Here is a 21,651-nt window from a genome sequence, read left to right as displayed (position 1 = left end):
TTTTTTAAGTTTTTGTATTTATTTTGAAAGAGAGAGAGCAGGTGCACATGCGCAAGTGAGGGAGGGGCAGAGAAGGAGAGGGAGAGGGAAAATCCCAAGCAGGCTCTGCACAGACAGCACAGAGCCCGATGCAGGGCTTGAACCCACGAACCGTGAGATCATGACCTGAGCCAAAGTTGGATGCTTGACCGACTGAGCCACCCAGGTGCCCCTACGTGAAGTTTGAACCAAGGAAATTCATTACTTATTCAAAAAGTAAATAGATAGGGGTGCCAGGGTGGCTCAGTTGGTTAAGTGTCCGACTTGGGCTCAAGTCATGATCTCATGGTTTGTGAGTTTGCATCCTGCATCAGGCTCTGAGCCTGCTTCGGATTCTGTCTCCCTCTCTCTCTGCCCCTCCCCCAACTCATGCTCTGTATCTCTCTCTCTCTCTCTCAAAAATAAATAAACTTAAAATAAAAAATAAATCGCTTCTCGGCCTTTTGGCTAAGATCAAGTGTAAAAAAAGAAGTAAATAGATAAACTAATATTGAAATAAATAAATGATGGACTCTTTGTAACAATCTTAGTTTCAAACACCAAAGTTGGGTTATCTAGAGTAACTCTGTCCCATAGAGCTTTCCATGATGCTGGAAATGTTCCGTATGGGCACCATCCAGCTCAGTAGCCACCAGCCACATGTGGCTTTTGAGCACTTGAAAAGGGGCTGTGCCCAGCAAGAAGTTGCTGTGGCTGAGGTCAGAGAGATTGTTGCCTGTTTTCCCCTCTAGGGTTTTGATGGCTTCCTGTCTCACATTTAGGTCTTTCATCCATCTTGGGTTTATTTTTGTCTGTGATGTAAGAAAGTGGTCTAGTTTCATTCTTCTGCTGCCTGTTGCTGTCCAGTTCTCCCAGCACCATTTGCTAAAGAGATGGTCTTTTTTTCTATTGGATACTCTTTCCTGCTTTGTCAAAGATTAGTAACCAAGAGCACACTGTATACACTGTATGTTAGCTAACTTGACAATAAATTCTGTTTTAAAAAATAAGAGAGAAGTGGCTTGTGCAACTGAGGAACTAAAATTTTAATTTCCTTTGATTTTTATTAATTCACACTTAAATAGCTACACATGGCTAGTGGCTGCCCCATCGACTGGGGATAGATCTAGAGTATATGTTTTCAAGTTGTTCTTCTGTTTAAAGCTGACTAAAGTTTAGATGTGTTTTGGGAGACCTCATTATTACTGTAGGCTCTCCGAGTAAAATGAATTCTTCTAAGTCCAAGAAAACGCCTACATTTTTGCCCTTGAACTTAATGCCATCACATATTTGTTGAAAAAAGTGACAATCAGATTTTTAAATCTTCTTTATTACTCAGGAAAATCATTTTTATGGAAACTATGTCTTTTTGTGGCGTTGCATGAAAGCTGTTTATTTTTTAGGTATTCATTTTTTCATCTAGAACACAGACCCTATCTGCGTGTCTCCCCACAGAGTAACGTGCCGGGCATTTTGTTCTTGAGCCCCACAGCTGTTGTGAGACAAGGGGACAGTTTGCATTCTTAGCCAGCAGCTGCCAGAAGCACTTCTAAAATGGTTTTGGCAGGAAATCGTGCACAAGTGGAAGCCAAGTTAAATGCGGCTTGAAAAATAAACAGAATGACTTTGGATGTCACTTCATATATAGTCCATCTTTCCACTGAAGATTGTCTTTGTAATTTGTTAACCTGACTAGGCTGTATCTAATGGTCTTTGAAATGCAGGGTCTAGCTCAGGGCCTGAAATATGCCAGCCAGTAGGAAGTTATTCTTACTATTACTGTTATCATTATTTTTAATGACTGACTCTACTGCAAATCTGTTTAATTAATTTAGTTACTGGCTTAACATTGTTGTGCATTCAGGATAAACTAGATGTAGGTAATTAGTGGTTATGGGTCCCCTCCTCTCTTCTCCTTTCTGCGACACAATACCGCCCACCCTCTGCTCTAAAGTAAGACATTATGAACATTCCTGAAACATTATTTATTCATCCGTTCTGCAAGCAAGCTTATTTTTGTTGTATGCAGGGAATAAGCACACTCTAATGTAGTCTGTATTTCCTACAAAGTAAGAGGTTTTCGGAAGGCATAGGTGTGAACATGGTACCTTTTTTTAAAGTCCATTTATTTTGAGAGAAAGAGCACAAGTGGGAGAGGGGCAGAGAGAGAGAGAGAAAATCCCAGGCAGGTTCCATGCTGTCAGTGTAGAGCCAGACACAGGGTTCGATCCCATAAAATGTGAGATCATGATCTGAGCTGAGATTAAGAGTCGGATGCTCATCCTCCTGAGCCACCCCAATGCCCCTGATCATGGTACCTGTTTTGTTTTTTTTTTCTATGTTTATTTTTGAGAAAGAGACAGAGTGAGCAGGGAAGAGGCAGAGAGAGAGAGGGAGACACAGAATCTGAAGCAGGCTCCAGGCTCTGAGCTGTCAGCACAGAGCCCGACACAGGGCTCGAACTGACCAACCGTGAGATCATGACCTGAGCTGAAGTCGGATGCTTAACCAGCTGAGCCACGCTGGCAGCCCTGAATGTGGTACCGTTTTAAACAGAAGGCACAAATTCCTCAGGCTGGCATATCAAATAAATGATTTTCTTTTGTCCCTAAAGGGGAAACTAACAAAATCTTACTTTAGTCTTTCAAGTCATTCTTTCCACCAAATTCTCCCCAGAGGAGTTCCAGCTTCTTAGACTCCCAGAGTGCATACGATGTCAAGTGTTGTCTGCATGGAGGGGGGCTGACCGCTGATGGGTCTGTGCCCAGCAGTGTCTGGTTCTCGTTGCAGACCTTCACGGCCTGGTGTAATTCCCACCTAAGGAAAGCTGGCACCCAGATTGAGAACATCGAGGAGGACTTCAGGAATGGCCTTAAACTCATGCTGCTTTTGGAAGTCATCTCAGGTTGGTCCTGGATATTGCATAGCCGTCCTACCCGAATCCCGTGCATCCGCGTGTGAGCGCTAGATATGCGTCTAGTTAGAGATGACTGTATCAGAAATTCCCTTTGAACCTGGCTGGGCAAGAACATGGTATTATTAGCAAAGAAAACCTTTCCAAAGAGCAGTCTGCCTGGACTTCTTTTTCTGCCCTGAAAAAGGAGTAAATTCTGCTTAAAACTGACTAATTAGAATCATGTTTGTACCACCCACCTCGAAACAAAATAAAAGAAAAAAAGTGACGTTTATGTGACTACCCGCCAAGCTGCCCTCTCTACTCTTAGCCCAGCTAGCGCATCTCCCAAATGTTGTCGTTCATGCAGCCAGCCGCTGTATGTGTTGGCGTAACTCGGAAAACATGAGCTCAAATCCCAGAGGGGTTGTGTTTTGCCCTGAATTTCAGTTGGCTGGATTAGAGTTTGGATGAGAGGAGGGATCACCCTTGAAGAAGTGTGACTGGGAGGGCGATGGCAAGTCTGCCCCGATCCATATATCTTCATAATCAGGTGTCTCAGCCCTGGCAGCCACCGCGGTGATTTGGACTAGGCTCTCCTGACTTCCTCTAATAGCTAGTCGGCGGCTCCAGACGCTCCCAGGATACCAACCAGCTTTTCTCCGTTCTCCTTTGTAAGTTGGCTCGTATGGGGACCAAACTGGAGTCTCCCGGCAGATCTGAAAAGCATATGGCTCCACATCAGTCCATTGGTCTTGAAAGTTTTTTTGGTCTGTGTTCCTCTACACTGTGATTTACAGAAGCCAGAGACCCATCAGAAATAGTCCGATACCGTGCTTTCCATTTAAGGAAGCACCGACTCTGAATGTTGGCATCTTTGTTCCACGTCAAGGAATTAGCTTCTCTGTGCCTACGCTATTCTTTTTTCATCTGACAGGGGAAAGGCTGCCGAAACCTGACCGAGGAAAAATGCGATTCCACAAAATTGCTAATGTCAACAAAGCCTTGGATTACATAGCCAGCAAAGGCGTGAAACTGGTGTCCATCGGGGCTGAAGGTAAATGAGGTGTGAGAAGAATAACCTTGGCTGCCACACTGATCTCACAGTGGGGGGCAGGTGTGCCTGCTGCCAGGTGAATTCTTCCCTCCCTCCCTTCTGTTGCTTGTGTCTGCTTCACGTCAGGCTCTCTGGTAGGCTCTGGTGTCTAGAGATGAGAATGAAAGGTAGCATGAATGGGAGACCAGGCTCCGAGATTATGCATAAAGACGAGAGTCAAATATAATGCTGTCTTCTTCAGACCGATTATCGGCATGAGAAAGACCTTAACCTTCCCAGTCACTCTTAAAAAGAACTAATTAATAGGAGGAAAGTGACCTCTTCATTCTCTGGGATATTGGGAACCCTGGAGAGTTTGGTAGGAGCTGAGACGCCCCTGCTTCTTAGTTTACACAACTGAATCCTGTGAACCTGCCACCTGGGGACCACTGGAAGGATCGGGGTCTGAAGAACAGCCTGTGTTCTGTGTATCTGATGACTTAGAACCCTAGCCCATCTAGTCTTTACACTTTGGAAACTCTTGGGTTGTTTTTGGTGATTATGCATTCGCAAGATTTGTGCTTATGATTAACTCAGAATTCATTTAATCTAGAGACATTTGGTTATGAATACTGTATTTATAACTAGACACGCTGCCACACTTACAAAAACATCAACTGGTCTTTCTGCGTATGGATGTAGTTTCCGATAGCTCGGAAGTCAAAGCTTAGGGGGAGCGTACAAGTTATAGAAGTTTATGCACCGGTTATGTTATCATGACGCTAATTTGTTGTTGTGTTTTCTCACCTAAAGAAATTGTGGATGGCAACGTGAAAATGACGCTGGGTATGATCTGGACCATCATCCTTCGCTTTGCTATTCAGGATATTTCAGTTGAAGGTAAGAGACGTGGTTGAAGATCTGATGGTAATAAGATACTTGGAGTGATTGTGTAAATTGAGTTCGTAAAGTCAAATTTGAATAGGGCTTTTAAACTGGAAGTGCCATTTACATGATTTAAGGAAAGATATGGGAGTTGGGTTTTCACAGGTTTTATATTTGTATGGGAAAAGACCCCAGCAATACTGTTTCATTCATGGGGGTGGAGTCATTTGGGGAAAAGATGAGCACGTGTTCAGAACAGAAGTTGCTTTTTAAAATGAGCATTTTTTTGAGCTTCTAATTGCTTATTATACTAGTAGGTTCACAACTAGAACAGTGCTGTTAAGACTTAAAGCTGAAACACTTTTTTTCAGGTGCAAAAAAACAGTTGAAATCTGAGTTCATTCATTCACCCTCTCTCCTTCCCTCCCTTCCTCCCTTCCTCCCTTCCTCCTTTCACTGTCTGTTTCTGTCTTTCTGTCCCTCTTTCTGTCTTTCTGTTAACAAAATCTCTATTGTTATTGTATCTTTCGGCCCAACAACTGTTCTGTCACTATAATAGAATCGTAATCCTTGGCGTTCCACCGAAGATGAAAATCTTTAGTCTTTTACGCCCACTGTACTCCTAAATATTTTGATGAATTCAGCACTGTTGAAAAGTGTCAAATTGACATTCTCAAAATTAGAAGTTGGCCTGTTTAGGCTTCACATCACAAAATGTATAGCCGCAGAACATATTTAAATAAGGCGGTGTGAATTGTCCAGCCAGTCAGCATCCTGTCATTTGTCACCTGACAGGTAACCAGGTACCTGCATGGTGAGGGGGGCGTTGTTTATAATTCTGCCCAGGATGGAGTCCCTGTTGACGCTGGTTTTTCAGATGACGTCAGTTGCTAATCAACCAATAAACACTAAAAAACCACTAATTTATCTACTGCTGGACCAGATGGCATGAAGCCTATGGTATTTACCCTTAAGGAGTTTCTTACCCACTTAGATTATTCTCGTCTGGCACTGAAGTCCCACTTGTGTCATCTAAAAATCCAAGTAAGATATGATGTATTAAAATCTCAATAATTCAGGCTCAGAAATGACAGCCAGCTTGAATTAATAAACAGCCTGAATTTGAAAACTTCTATAAATGTACTTTTATTCAAGCACATTTCTTTCATTCCGGCGAAAATAACAAAATGCTTCTTAAAAGTTCTCACTGTATTAAGAGGCGGTAACTCGTAATAACTTTACCAATTTTATGTACTTCCAGATATAGATATTTAAACGGTTAAACCCACCTTAAAGAACAAATATGAATTTTTTGGTTTTACTATTTTAAAAATGTTTACTTATTTTGAGAGAGAGAGTGTGTGAGCAGGGGAAGAATAGAGAGAGAGTGAGAGAGAGAGAGAGAGAGAGAGAGAGAGAGTGAGTGAGTCAGTCCCAAGCAGGCTGCATGCTCAGTGCAGAGCCCAGTGTGGGACTTCATCTAACTAGGAGATTGTGACCTGAGCTGAAATCAAGAGTCAGACACTTAACTGACTGAGCCACCCAGGTGCCCCTATTTTTATTTATTTTTATTTTCTTTTACTTTTTTAATGCTTGTTTGTTTTTAAGAGAGAGACGGCACATGAGCAGGGGAGGGGCAACGAGAGACAGAGACACAGAATCCGAAGCAGGCTCCAGTCTCTGAGCTGTGAGATCATAACCTGAGCTGAAGTCGGATACTTAACCGACTAAGCCACCCAGGTGCCCCAGTGACTGGCAAATTTAAATTTCCATAGCAGTTGTGAGATTTTATTCATCTACTTTACCTCTGTTTGCCTTGCTAGCCTGTTTCATTTAAACTTTGTAATGTACAGTACGTTATTTCCTCCTGACGTACTTTTTCTTTTTAGTTCTATTGGCCAGGACCACTAGATAGGGAGTTTCATCCTTCAGCATCTGTACCAATTAATATTTGAATGAGGTCTTAGAACTTTCAGTTGCTTTTCCAAACAAGAATTTTCTAGAGAAGAGATGTGAACAGGAATCATTCAAGTTATTCCATAGCACATGAAATTTTGGGAGTGTGTTTATTTAAACTGGGTTATAGGTCAAAAGGAAGTCAGAACTAGAATGGATAATTTAAATAAATAATTACGGAATACTTATTTTGATATTAAAAAAAAATAAACTTCAAGCTCTAACTGAAATGGGAGGCCAAGTTCCAGAGTTAGTCAAGAGTCCATGTGTTTACAGGGGTTTTCTAAACTGTTAACACTTAAATACAGACAGAATCCTAGATTTTAGGAGCGGGTTTGAGGAACTGTTTGGATATATGTAACTTTGGGTTCTCCAAGAAGCAAGTGCCAGGTGGGTATTAGATGCTGTCTTAGTCTGCCCAAAAACACCATAGACTGAGTGGCTTGAACAGCAGAACTTTATTTTCTCATGGTTGTGGAAGCTAGAAGTCCAAGATGAGGGTGCCACTGTGGTCAGTTTTTGATAAGGACCTTCATTTTGGCTTGTAGGTGACCACCGTCTTGCTATGTCCTGTATCTCTTCTTATAAGGGTGCTAATCCCATCATGGGAGCCTCACCCTCATGACCTTATCTAACCCTAATTGCCTCCCAAAGGCTCCCTATCTAAATAAGGTCAGGGCTTTAACATCAGAATTTTAGGGGGATAGAAACATTCAGTCCAGAACAGACATGCAGGAGATTTGGGGGAGGGGGGGTGGAGGGGAATGCCTGTGAAGAACAGGAAATGGCCAGTGCGCTTGGCCAACACCCATGCTGGAGAAGGGAAGGGAAGGCTTGGGGGAGAAAAGTCTTACCTGCAATGTGGTCCTTAGGTCTGTTCACAGGCTGGCGGGGAGCCCTTATGCCTCAGTTGCTCTTAGAGGAGCCCCACATGCACAGGATGGCCCAGTTCTAGGGCCCCTCCCTCGCTCAGTCTTTGGCTGGAGCAGCTGAGGAAGTACGGCCTCTGGGGAGTGAAGGGTGGATTCAGAGTGCCACCTGGGACCTCTGTGAGCTGCCCTGTGCTCCCAGCAGCAGGACATCGGAGCCGCACACCTTCATGGCTACCACACGGGGGTGGTGTCGTTTCCACTTGGTCAGAACTCAGGTGGCCAAACCTGAAATGCACTAATGAAAGCCTTTCAGTATTATAACAATCACTGGGTAAGGGAGTAAATCTGAGACACTGTGGCCTCTAGTGAATTCCATTTACCCAGGATTCCAAATGGTAAGTGAATTGAATGACAGGTTAGTGAAGTCATAAACTACACACAGATTTTAAAGTTTCCTTTAAAAATGGTAAATTGCCCAAATCCCTGAAGTCTGGTTGTTTGATACTTATGGTATCATAACTGGCAGTTGCTCCTGCATTGTCCTTTTCAGGTCTCTCTTTTTATTGTTTGAAGTTTATTGTATTTATTTTGAGAGAGGGAATGAGGGAGGGGCAGAGAGGGAGAGAGAATCCCAAGCAGGCCCCACGCTGTCAGCATGGAGTCCAACGCAGGGCTCGAACTCATGAACCGTGAGATCATGACTTGAGCCAAAAATCAAGAGCCAGATGCTTGACTGACTGAGCCACCCAGGTGCCCCTCCTCCGCAAGTCTCTTAAGTGTCATCACAAGGCAGTCCCTGGGCACAGGGTTCTGGCTCCCGCCCTTCTACAGAGACCACGGGAAGAGAGGATGTGTTTGATGGTTGGCCCCCCCAGGACGTCTCCTTTTAGAAAGTGACTGGGAGTTGGGTGCATTAAGTAGTGAGTATTTCCACGCGGACACTTTTTCCTGGCTGTCATTACAGAAACCTCTGCCAAAGAAGGTCTCCTGCTTTGGTGTCAAAGGAAAACCGCTCCTTATAGAAATGTGAACATTCAGAACTTCCACACCAGGTAAGCAGCCAGGGCCCTGGGTTCTTACATTCTTACTGGGATCCTTAGATGGCAGGGAAGACAGTGGTTCCTTATACTGGTGTCTTCCTGCTCCTGTCTGAGCCATGTTTTATGTATATAGAGGAACCGAGGCCGTAGAATCTCTAATGCTTAAGATCTCTCTGGGGGTGGGTGGGGGTGTCTGATTAAGGCTTGAGGCGCTGGTAGAACAGCTTGGTATTGATAAGTGAATACCTTGCAGCACCTGAATGGGGCTTCACAGTTTGGGGGTGTAGGACTGCACCTCACCGTTGCCTTCACCTGGTGTTGGGAGGAGGTAGAAGGCGGGGCTTCTCGGTGAGAAGGCCTCGGAGGCAAAATGCGTGTTCCCACAATGGATCGTCTGCACACCGATGCCTCCCTGTGTACGACGGGGAAAGACGCTTCATCGGCCAACTTCGTATGCTGGGATTCGAGAGAAGTAGAACACTCACATTTGCAGAATGACAGGAACCTGGATAAATGAAAGCTAAATGCCATTCGAGAGCACGGTTTTTCACGTGCTTCAGTATTCTACCTCATGCAGGTCTTCTGTCATTGCTATCTGTGGGTAGACGAGCTGTCTGTATTGTCGCCCTTTATACCGTGGGTTACCTATGAATATAAACGAGTCCCCAGCCACTGTGGGTAATCAGAGAAATGAAGGGTGAGGATGAGCCACAGGGGAAAATCGGGGAGGTTCTGCTGGGGAGACAAGTATCAGTAGAGTGTCTACCAAGTGTCAGGCACCGAGCCTTGAGGGGCAGAGGTGGGAAAGAGGACTTCCTGTCCCTGTAACACGCAGTCTGGAGGGCATGAGGAGCCACCAAGGGCTGAGACCTTCTGCCAGCATAGAAGTCAACCAGTTCCAGACTTGCTTCTCATTGACCTTCTTGCTTTCCTCCTTGGGCCCAAGATTGGCCCAGGCAACTTCAGCTGTGTTGCCCCTGGGGCTTTCCTCCTGCCCTGCCTCCCCTTCCTTCCCTGGAGGAACAGAACTCCAGCTCCCAGCCCTCAGTGAACCCCTGGTCATCGCTGGGAGGCTCACAGCCCTAGGTCGTCTGAAGAACGGTTAGCGCAGGTGTCTCTGGGGAATCAGACCGGAAGCCCAGGCCCTCCTTGCTAAGTCCCTCAGGTGCTCGCTTGTCTTTGCCTTTTTAAAAACATGTAAAGAACCTTATGAGGAAAGACATGGGAGTACCTGGGAGCTCATGGTGACTTTTCAAGTATACTAAGAATCTTGGAGAGAAGTATGTCGTGGACGTTTCGGGGTAGATGTCCTCGTGTGTGTTTATTGGGTAGAGCCTGGCACTTGGATCCACACGGGAGACTTGGAGGAGAGAGGGAGGAGGGGTTTAGGATGGAGGGCACTGAACCGGGAGGAGAGCAAGACACAGTAGAGGGGCGTCTTCCTTCTCGTCACTGCCGGGTCTCCCAGCCCAGAACCAGAGTGGGCTGGCGGGACGGGGAAGAGTCCTGGGCCCGAAGCTGTAAATGAAGAAGAACCGAGGACGCTAGAAACACCCCAGAAAGAAGACTGGTGTTCAAGGAAGGGACCACAGTATACTGGGTTGGGTAGGGAGGGAGGTACATGGGGCCTTTGGTGCATTAAGTCAGACAGAAGGGCGTTAGGGGCCATGCGTCCCAAATTTCGGGGCTCCATCTGACCCAGGGCAGACCCTTGCTGCTGCTTTTTCTCCATTAACACGTGTTCCTGTTCTTCCTGACCATCGTGCAGCTGGAAAGACGGCCTTGGACTCTGTGCGCTCATCCACAGACACCGGCCCGACCTCATTGACTACTCAAAGCTTAACAAGGTCATTCTGGGGACCTGGCATGCAGCGTCCCCCCGCCCTGCCCCTCAGCATGTTGTCCTGAAATGAGCACATCAGCACTGAACTCACACGAACACCCAGGCTGCCACCGGCATCGTGTCCCCAGCTAGCCTTGCACGTAGTGCAAGTGGGAAGGGGAGCCAGGAAAATCCTTTTATTAGCGATTAACTAATTATCAATATTAAATAATGAAGATGGGACAAGACCCAGAGCCACATCAGCCTTTTGGCCCAAATTAAGATATGTTCGTCCATTTGGCTTGATTTACTCTGAAGGTTTCTAGAGATGTGTCTCAGAGATTGTACGCTCCCAGATTGTAAATATGAGAAGAGAAACATCTATGGTTTGGGGTAAAGAAAGGGTCAAATTCCCTACGCCTTCCTTTCAAATTCCCTTTACCTTTCCTGCAGGGTTGAGCTGCAGGCATTCTCACTCAGAATTGATTAATTTCTCACACAAGGGACCTTCCATAATCATCTTGCCATTGACAGAAGGTATCAGCCGTAGCCTCGGAAAAGGGTTTCTGTCGTTCAGTTTTGCTCTCTTTAGAAACTTCAGCTGAGGAAATTTTAATTCTCTGTTTAAGCTTAAGCTTCAGTTCGCTTAAGTTTCCATTAGCGTCAGAATCCTTTCTTTAACAGTGGTTTAAAAGCGTGAATCTGTGACGGAGAAAAGAATGCCAGGCCCCTTCTAAACCTTGCAGTTAGGTAGTCCTGCTGCCCTAGACTTAACGACATGTGAAGATCGAGGGCTAGAGGCGTTGCCTGCCCTGAAGATGTTCCCCCAAGCGATGGTAACGGCCCAGTTCCTCCCGGTTGCTGGTGTGCTTCGTGGCCTTCCTGTTGAGTCACGTGTTTTGCTGTGGAACTGTTGCTGCTGCATGCTGCCCTCACCTGTGTGGTGCGCACGGTCATGGGAAGAGTGTCCTGGCTTTTGCCACCTTCTTATTACTTTTTTGCAATTATTATTATTTTAATGGTTGTTTTTGTTGTTGTTTGTTTAAAAAAAATTTTTTTTTAACATTTATTTATTTTTGAGACACAGAGAGACAGAGCATGAACGGGGGAGGGGCAGAGAGAGGGAGACACAGAATCCAAAACAGGCTCCAGGCTCTGAGCGGTCAGCACAGAGCCCGATGCGGGGCTTGAACTCACAGACCGCGAGATCATGACCTGAGCTGAAGTCGGACGCTTAACCGACTGAGCCACCTAGGTGTCCCTAATGGTTGTTTATTTTTGAGAGAAAGAGGGCGCCTGCAGGGGAGGGGCAGAGAGAGAGGGAGACACAGAGTCCGAAGTAGGGTCTAGGCTCCGAGCTGCCAGCACAGAGCCCGATGTGGGGCTTAAAGTCACGGACCGTGAGATCATGACCTGAGCCGGAGTCCGACACTTAACTGACTGAGCCGCTCAGGTGCCCCTGGCACCTTTTTAGCTGTCACCTGCTCACTGCCTCCCTCCCGGCCTGTCTCCGATGACAGTGAGCTACTCCTGAGAAATTTACTTGTACCGTAACGGAAGGTTGCCTGAGCGCCTCAGCTTTTCAAACACATTCTCTTATTCTGGAGTTATTTTGAAAAGTTTCAGACTTGGAGATAGTGTGTATTTTTTTCAGTGAATCTCTATCTTGTTTGCAAAATGAAGAGATTGTTCTAGATCGAACGAGTTTCATTAGCAGTTTACGGTGGTCGATTTTTATTACCAATGGTCCACAGACCTGTGGTAATTTGCCATGTCTGATGAGTGAAAAATGATAGCAATTAACAGTAGCAGTTACTACTTACACAGCTCTAGATTAGAGTCGGTTATAAATAAATACGTATATTTATTATACACATACGTATGTATTAATATGTAGGTTGCACATGCATAGATATCACACGTACATATATTCATACATGTACTAATACGTATATTGTGTATATGTATTATTTTGTGTATGTTACATATACATGCATAATCATTCAGTACAATGCACAGTAAAATATAATGCACTGATGAAGTAGGTACTGTTATTATCCCAGTTTTATAGATGAAGGAAGTAATGGAATTCAGAAATCTGCCCAAGGTCACACGGCCAGTAGCTGAGCCAAGAAAATACTTAACTGCCACATTTTCTCTCTCTCAATCACAGTATAAATGAGGTAGTTTTCACAGAGTCGCAGAATCATTGTTGTAATTTTTTTGAGAGCGAAAGAGAGAGAGTGTGCAAGTGAGTGAGGGGCAGAGAGAGAAGTGGGGCTTACAGGATGTATGACTTGATCTCACGAACTGTGAGATCAGGACCTGAGCTGATGTCAGGTGGTTAATGGCTGAGCCACCAAGGCGCCCCATTATTCTATTTTTAATACTGAAATTTTTCTTACGTGTTTAAAACAAAAAGAAAGATACTTTTACTCAGCGATTTGGCTTTATAAATAGATGCATAAAATACACAGGTAAGACTCACTTGATGATAAGGCTGCTTTTAATGAAATGATGATATGCTTTGTTAAAACATTTACTGGAAAAAATGTTTTGCCTGAAATGTATACTCTGTGGGGCCAGGAAGCTTACTTGGGTTTCTTTGCTGAGCCTTGTGAATGTGGTTTTGAAGGCTGCCCTTCTAAAACCACTTCAGCATATGAAACTCATTCTGCTCCTGTAAACCATCGCAGTTTCTAAAATATTTAAATGGCTTTGATGTTAAAATTCATTCAAGCGATCCCAGGACTAACACTACTTTTCAGTTTGATTTTCTATCTTACCTACCCCCATCCCATTTAAGGTTCCTAATAATCTCTTAAGTGGATCAAAACAAGAAGGGTTAAATAAGTCTTTAAATTTTTCTATGTTTTGGATATACACCTCTGGTTAAATTTATTTTGTTATGTTATAAATTAACACACACACACACACGCACACACACACACACACATAATTTAACCAATCTTACTGTGAAGGTAAATGTAATCTTAAGAACAAAAATTTCTTCACAATTTTCATAATTTTAGTCTTTAGCTTCCCAGAAGCATACTTTTTTTTTCAAATGTTTTAATGTCTGTTTATTTTGGTTATTTATTTCGAGGCACAAAGAGCATGAGTGGGGGAGGGGGGCAGAGAGAGAGGGAGACAAAGAATCCAAAGCAGGCTCCAGGCTCTGAGCTGTCAGCACAGAGCCCAACACGGAGCTCCAACCCACGGACCATGAGCTCATGACCTGAGCCGAAGTAGGACACTTAAGCGACTAGGCCACCCAGGTGCCCCTAGAAGCATAATTTTTGCTCTTGGTAGCCATCTTGGTAGCCGTCTTGCTCAAGGGTAGCCACCCTTGATTCTTTAGGGATCCAGATATTTCACCGGCTACCATGTTTTGTCCTCTTTACCCCTCAGCTTTCTTACATCTAAAACAAAGGTGTTAGACATTCTCCATTGATGCCCCTCCAGATCTGGAAAATGTACGTTTCGTGATTTCTTCTGGAATCATTTAAATGTTGTTATCAGTAGAGTTGAAAATAAGCTTGGAGGTCTTCAGGCTTTTTCCGGTCCAGGAGAGAATATCTGTCAACTTTTCTGTCTACAAAGCAGTTGGCCTCTTCATTTGGCTCACATCTTATGATTTGCAGTGTGCATGGCTCGTGTGGCTTTCGCATCACTTTTGGTTTTTCTCTAAATGTTTTGAGGGATTGGGAAAAGATAAGAAGGAATATTACTTACACTCTCATGGTTATGTGGTGGGCATGAGAGAGTCTCCTCTGAAAAGTAAGGTATGTAAAAAACATTACTCGTAACCCCTGTCCAAAAGATACTTTCAAAAACTGGCTATGCTGTGTTTCACACAGGATGACCCAATAGGAAATATTAACCTGGCCATGGAAATTGCAGAGAAACACCTGGATATTCCCAAAATGCTGGATGCTGAAGGTAAGAGGAAAATTGTGTTTACCGACTCGTATAAAATCCATGGACTGTGCATGCTATGGCCACGTGTGGGGGTTTGTAAAACTTTATAGCCAAGTTACATCCGGAGTACTTAAGAATCCGAGGAAGTTTCTGTCCTTGGCCACAGGAGGGTTAAGGGAATTTTCCTTGTACCTGGCTCTTGAATTCTTTTTAAAAATCCTGCTCAAAACCACGTAGCAAAACTATAGTGAAAATAATTTGATAAAAGGTTCAGCTTTGGCAAAGAAAAGGCGGAATGCTTTGCTTTGTGATTTGCTTTGTGATTTTTATTTTTGTAACAACACATCGTTATTTCTCTTAACAACGGAGACAAGTTTAGCAAAGAAATCTTGTGAAGTGTCAGGACTTCACAAGGGAAAAAAAATCCTTCCAGCCAGAAGAAGTTACAGAATCGAAATACACAATACTGAATGTTCAGCCATCAGTGTGCCTCTCAAGCTTCCACGTTTCATTTTGGGTCTAGATTACATTTAGTTAGATCTGAAAGAAGCTAACTTTCTCAGCATTTTTCAGCTGAGCACCATTCATTCTGGGGACTGGTTTCCAGTAACTTCTGTGCTCTCTGCATGTGATGAATTTGTGTGCGTTGTACCTACGGCACACCATTGAAAGGACAGATATGTGGAGACCATCCATTCAATTCACTTGTTTGCGATTCTCTTCTCACTCAACAGACGTGTATCGAGTGCCCACTGTGTGCAGGACCCTGCTAGGTCCTACAGGAGATCACGAGGTGTGGAAGGCAGGGTCCTACCCTCAAGGAACTTCTATTACTATGTTTGTTGTTGATACTATTCTTCCCTGATGGTCCATTTCTTCCCCTAACTGACATGGTTGGGGGAAAGCAAAGAACTTGATTAGAGGCAATTGTCAATCTTCTGATCCTCCTTATTTTTGGCGATTGCATTTTGAATTATAAACTAGGTGGCTTGAAACAACGCAAATGTATTCTTTCATGGTTCTGTAGGCTATGAGTCTGGAATCGAGCTGTCGGCAGCCTCGTGCTTCTTGCAAAATCTGGAGAAGAGGTTTCTTCCTTCCTCTTCCAGCTTCAAGAAGCCCCAGGCATTCCTTGGCTTATGGTATCATCCATCACTCCAACCTCTGACTTTGTCCTTACATGACCACCTTCTGTCCCTGTCTGTCTCTCCATCTCTTTCCCTCTTCTTATAAGGACACCAGTCATATTGGGTTAAGGATCTTCCCTACCCCAGCATGACCTCATCTTAACTTGAGTATATTAGTGAAGGTCTACTTACAAACAAGGTCACATTCTCAGGTACTGGGGGCGGGAGTTAGGACTTCAGCATATCTTTTTGAGGGACACAGTGCAACTCAAAACACTGATCTTTGAAGTAGGGTTCTAATTTTACCCACTTATTTGAGCATTTAAAGAAATGTTTATTCATTTAGAGAGAAAGAGTGTGTGTGTGCGTGAATGGGAAGGAGAGAGAGAGAGAGAGAGAAAGAGAGAGAGAGAATCTCAAGCAGGTTCCATGCTCAGTGCAGAGCCTGACACAGGGCTCAATCTCACGAACCTCAAGATCATGACCTGAGCCAAAATCAAGAGTCAGATGCTCAGCCGACTGAGCTACCCAGGCGCCCTTTAATTTAATCATTTTATCAAACACCCACATTATTGGGTGTTAACACTTGAATATACTCCTCCGAATCTGTGTACGGTTTTCAAAAGCTCTTTAGAGAGAGAAAGTAATAAAATAATGAAGTAGCAATGGAGAACAGTTGCTTTTCCTTTTTGTCTGTCTGTCCTCTCTAAGCCAAGTTTACATTTGTGCGATATCTCCTTGGACCTTTCCATAGAGTAAATAACTACCCAGAGTTTACCCACTTGAGTTAATAGCTAGAATACTAAAGGGAGGAAAAAACAGGAGACACTTAGCTAATTAATGCCTCCTTAATACACTGCAGTTGAGGGTGAGTTCAGGGTCACCATCATTATTCCTCTGGCATGCTGACATGCTTCTTAGTCAGTAGGTTTTCCCCCTTAGTTTCTGAGCCCTGGTCTGAGCGTGTATCCCTCCTATGTATCCTTCCAGGCCAGTGAGATGTCCTGGTACGCCTTCATTTCCTCTTCCCTTGTGACACATCTTAGTCTATGCCTTTTCTTTTCTTTTCCTTTCAAATGGTTCAGAAAAAGGCTTACATACTATATTATTTTGTTTGTAATTTCTCACAGGAATCTTCTGGCAGTGTCGTGAACTTGACTGCCTTGAGTGTGGGGCATGTTGTGATATGACTGCCCAACAGGTCCCGGGCTATGTGACCGACCCTTTGTCCTTGCTACCTGCACTCAGACTTCTCATCACCACAGCACTGTATTAGCATGTCCCTGTTTTGGCCACAGCACGTGCTGGCCACCTCCTCTCAGAACGTCCACCCCTCTGGTGAAGGCTTGCCTTCCCGCCTGCTGCTGCTGACCTCACTTCCTGTCATTTGTGTTGGTCTCCGGACCGTATGTGGGGATTTTCCAGTGGCTACTTGGGTCTCTCTCCCATGAACAGGTTACCTGTAATAAACACTGGGGAAACTTTTCTGATCTTACCCGTCTTCCCTGCTTTTAAAACATTCTGGAAGTTGTTTCCCTATTTTCCTCAACAAACCTTTCCTTAAGGTGAGCACCAGGCTTCGATTCGTGGGTGCGTATGTTCTGTGTGGATCTTGGTTGACCATGGGGCCCTCCTTGCGTACCGCGGTAGAGAGTCTCTGGGAATGTGCCGTTGTGTGCATTCTGTGGAATCCTGGCGTTCTGATTCCGGCTGTGGATGTGACTTCCTTGCCAGTCTAGGGGTCTTCTGCACTAGCCGTGTTCTTCTCTTTGGCAATTCTCAGAAGTATACAGAGAGTAACGACTTCTTTGATTAGAGCCAAAGTTTTGACAACATAAGTGTGTGGGGGTGAGGGGGGAAGATTCATTGCTTTGGCTTCTCTGAGGCCGCACTTGGCAAAGCCTGTGGGTACTAGAACATCCGAGTAGTTAACCTTCTTTTCTCCACACAGATTTAGTATACACTGCCAGACCCGATGAGAGAGCCATAATGACTTATGTTTCCTGTTACTATCATGCTTTTGCTGGTGCACAGAAGGTGAGGATGTAAAACATGAGTCGCCACTCACCCTTCACCTTCTGTGTCTTAATTTTTGTTTTTTTTCCCAATCATTTTTCTCTTTCCCCCTCTCCTCTGAGTAAGGAGACCTGTCTGGTTCTGAGAAGGCAGTCATTTGTCTTTTTCAGTCTAGTTTTCTTTGCAACTTCCTTTCTGTCCATGCAGTAGTATGCTGTTCGTGTTTGTTTTCCAGAAGATTCCATACTGTTACACAACCCCCCGCATCCTTTCTATTAATACCCTCTGAAAACCCAATGACTAGGTTTTCACTCTTAGGGAATTACAAGGTATCTTTTTTTTTTTTTTCTTCAACTTCGTTTTGTCCAGTGACGGAACGGAGTTTACAGGTAAAAAGCAATTCAGGAAAAAAAAAAAAAAATGGTGTTGCCAAGGTGAAGGAAGAAAGGATGTGTGTTCACACGGTTCTGTTTTCTCTCTTCCTGTTGGTTATTTCGGCAGCTAATGCAAACGGTAGCACGAGTCACAATAAGTACAAGCCGTGTATATCCTTCTCTTTAGATGTTTTGTTACCCATGGTGATTTCTGTAAATGGCAAGGTAAGTACGCGCAGAAGGCATTAAAAGCCATGCCCTCTCCGGTGAACATCCTCCTTACAGGATCCAGAAAGCCAGCAGTTACAAAGGTGGGGTGGGAAGGTGGCAGGAGAGATGGGGCCTCGGAGCGCTGCCCGGATTCACAGCATCTTGCGAGGTCACGTGCGTCGCTCAGAGCAAAAGCGGCAGATGACCCGATGTGGTCAAAAGATGAGCGGACGTGGGCCTCCCACGTCATTAGGAAGTGATAGCAAGCCCTGAGGTGCAGCACCCAGTCCCCCCCCCAGTTAATGCCTCAGCTGTACTTTTACAAGCTCATCACGGGGCAGGGGAGGAAGAAAGGCCCTCCGTTGGATTGTTTTAAAGCTATGCCGGTCCAAGTCGTTCTGTTCACAAACCACGTCAGGGCTGGAGAGCCTTCCTGAGCGCCGGCACTGTGGGCCCGAGAAACACACAGAAAATGGATCAGTGTAAACCAATTTGTTCTTCCCTTTGTTCACCCTGGTTTCTACTCTTCATCTGTGTGTGTGTTTGTTCTCTGTGTTATTTTTTCCCTCCCTTCAGACATTGTGAACACTCCCAAGCCCGATGAAAGAGCTATCATGACATACGTTTCCTGCTTCTACCATGCGTTTGCGGGCGCGGAGCAGGTATTCAACACGTGTCGATCTGGGCTGCTGTTCTGCATCGGTTTTAGTTGTGTGTGTGTGTGTGCGTGTGTGTGTGTATGCGCGTGCGCCTACCTGGGCGTGCATTTGTACGCTTTACATCTTACCCTGGAATCCTTCTAAGTGTTCTGTAATGACCTAATATGGCAAGTTCCAAACTGGGAATTGTTTTTGGTAATAGCTTTAACTTTAGACAGTTCCTGAAGGTTTTTTTTTAATTTTTTTTATCTTTCCTCCTTTTTTAAAAAAAATTTTTTTTTTATCGTTTATTCAATTTTGAGAGACAGAGACAGAGTGCAAGCTGAGGGAGGGGCAGACAGAGAGGGAGACACAGAATCTGAAGCAGGCTCCAGGCTCCCAGCTGTCAGCACAGAGCCTGATGCACGGCTCGAACCCACGGACCGTGAGATCACAACCTGAGCCGAAGTCAGACGCTTAACCGACTGACCTACCCAGGCGCTCCTATCTTTCCTTCCTTCTAAGCTCCTGCTTTTATTTCATTAGTAAATTGTGGGAAACATTTGTGCTTTAGGAAAAAACAGGTGCCTTGAAAATGGCGCCACGTTCATTGAACAGTGAAGGGGACATTTGTTGAGGAGAGACGAGCACCTTGCTGGTGTCCCTTATTCTCCTCTGCCTAGAGACTGCCTTCACTGCTCAGTGATTGGTTCTGACATCCTTCAAGACTAATCTTAATTGAAATAGCAAAAGGATAGTAAGGTTAAAACCTCAGAAAAATCCACATTTCTTAAGACACACGTTGTGGGTGATGGTCCCTCAGCTACCTCCATATGCACCTGTCTCTTGCCCCTTCACCTGTCTCTGCTTGGAGAAAAACCGATGGATTGGGGTGACAACATAGTATTGTTTTCTGTGATTTCTTTATGACTGTCACCAGCACATGATGCTAACTGCAGATGGGCCCTATGGCGGGCTTTAGAGGCAAGGCTTCGGGACAGGTTGGGGGGCCGGGGGGGCAACTTGGCTCTTCTTGATTCATCACATGGTCGTGGTTCGGGGCACTTTGCCACTCCTGGCCCAAGTGCCCCTCCACAAAGTGATGGCCGAGAATTATGTACACCTCAACCACTTCTCCTGTACGTTAAACAAATCTCGCTCTGTGGAAGGATCCCACCTAGCAAGATCCACATATTTATTTTAGGACAAGAGGTCTTCTGTTAATTCGGTGCAATGCCAATATATATTCAGGAGCCAGTTATTTTTTGCTTTGATTTCCAAAGGCTGATGGTATTTAGAGAGTTCTCACCCCACTGTCAGGAGGTCAGTAGAGTACTCGGGTGGACATTCAGGGATGGGAGAATTTGGCTTCCTTGACCCATTTATTTCCGTCACTAACTTGCTTGCTGTTTTACGAAGCTTCTGTTTTAGACTAATGGTATCTCCCCGTTACTCCCCACAGTACATTCAGCCTGCCGTGTAAGTCTGTGTAACAAAAGGTGTGAAACGATCCATAGTGTTGAACAGCCATACCCTCAGCCTTACTCCACCCTAACTTTGAATCTGCACTGTTTACAGCACGCCATCTCCTCATCCCCTCTCCTGCCCTCTCACGCTCTGTTCTGTGCATGCGCCTCCCTGTCACAGAGCTGTCCTGTTTACCTATTGTGTTTTACAGGCCGAGACAGCAGCTAACAGGATATGTAAGGTTCTTGCTGTGAATCAAGAGAATGAGAGGCTGATGGAAGAATATGAGAGGCTAGCAAGTGAGGTAAAGGAAGCGGGTGACCGGCAGTCCTGTCCATTCCCACCCAGAGGGTGAGGCACGGAGGGTGAACCCCGACCGTCAGTGTTGCCTTTCTTTGCATTTTTCATCTCAGATGGAATCAAAAGTAGGGAGCTACACTCGATCTCAGAGGTGGTTCGTCTCGTAACAACCTACTTACTGGCCCAAAAGCAATCCTGATGGGCTTCCCAGCCACCCCGAGGCATAGAGGTCGTTTGTGTGTTTTAAGAAGGGGGGGTGTGTGATGCCATTCTCAGCTCTGCGCCCCCAGGGTCGGACGCCCCCAGACGACTCACTTGCATTACTTGTTTTTTCTCCCTGCTTCATTGGTTACTGACCTCACATAGGGTACCCTGTGTTATTCAGAAGCCCTGCTCTGCACAGTGACCGAGCATCATAGGAACTGTTGTGAGACGAGGCTCAGCCTTGTGTTGTCTATGAAAACCTAGAGGGAAATGTGGGGGAGACAGGGCCCTCCATCCAACGTGCTTGCACATGAGTTTCCATGATGCCTCCTGCAGCTCTTCAGCCAGATTCTCGGTTACAAAAGCACTTTCCACATCGTTCTTCTTTCTGTTCTGATTTTGGCCGAAGTAGCAACTTGCACAGCCTCGTCCTGCCGCGACATGGCTTCTCCCATACAAGGGATGGGCTGAGTGCCGTGCACGGCCTCGTACCCCTCTGGCTTGATCTCCGTGACAGTGACGCATTATCGCAGACCAAATAATTTTCGCTCTGACTGAATTTAGCTGATACGTGGTCCGTCCTGGCAAAAGTGTCGGGATCCTGGGAAGCAGTCTTCCAAAGGAGTGTTCATGGTAATCCCGCCGGATGGTGCCGAGTTTCTATTTCCATCCTGCCGCGATGGGAAAATTCAGTTTGTCAGCAGTGTTTAACCCCAGCAGCCCACTTCAGGCACCACCAGGATCAAAGGACAGATACTCCTCAGCAATTACATCCTTCCTTTTCTCCCCTGGTCCTTTGTTTATCCTCCTCAGACCCTTAGACTGCCGGTGTATCACCGTTTTAACTAGCTTTCATTCTCACCTGCTGTCAT

The 21,651-nt window shown here is 45.1% G+C and overlaps 1 protein-coding gene across 3 annotated transcripts in view; it reads left to right on the top strand.

The window, feature by feature from the left end:
* The window catches only part of ACTN2 (actinin alpha 2), a 71,667-nt gene that overhangs the window by 25,890 nt on the left and 24,126 nt on the right, over positions 1 to 21,651 (top strand). The window contains exons 2-9 of one of the 3 annotated variants that reach the window (XM_042961193.1): positions 2,809 to 2,923; positions 3,849 to 3,968; positions 4,761 to 4,847; positions 8,625 to 8,712; positions 10,469 to 10,547; positions 14,383 to 14,464; positions 17,522 to 17,607; positions 20,487 to 20,579. In XM_042961193.1, coding sequence (XP_042817127.1) covers positions 2,809 to 2,923; positions 3,849 to 3,968; positions 4,761 to 4,847; positions 8,625 to 8,712; positions 10,469 to 10,547; positions 14,383 to 14,464; positions 17,522 to 17,607; positions 20,487 to 20,579 — 750 coding nt within the window. Of the gene's footprint in view, positions 1 to 2,808; positions 2,924 to 3,848; positions 3,969 to 4,760; positions 4,848 to 8,624; positions 8,713 to 10,468; positions 10,548 to 14,382; positions 14,465 to 17,521; positions 17,608 to 18,746; positions 18,833 to 20,486; positions 20,580 to 21,651 lie in introns of those variants that run through there. The other 2 variants (XM_042961191.1, XM_042961192.1) reach the window with 2 other exon arrangements.

This window comes from Panthera tigris, chromosome D2 (genome assembly GCF_018350195.1).
Source record: "Panthera tigris isolate Pti1 chromosome D2, P.tigris_Pti1_mat1.1, whole genome shotgun sequence".
Lineage (NCBI taxonomy): Eukaryota > Metazoa > Chordata > Mammalia > Carnivora > Felidae > Panthera > Panthera tigris.
The sequence above is the reverse complement of the archived record's forward strand: the minus strand, read 5'-3'. Positions and strand labels throughout refer to the sequence as shown.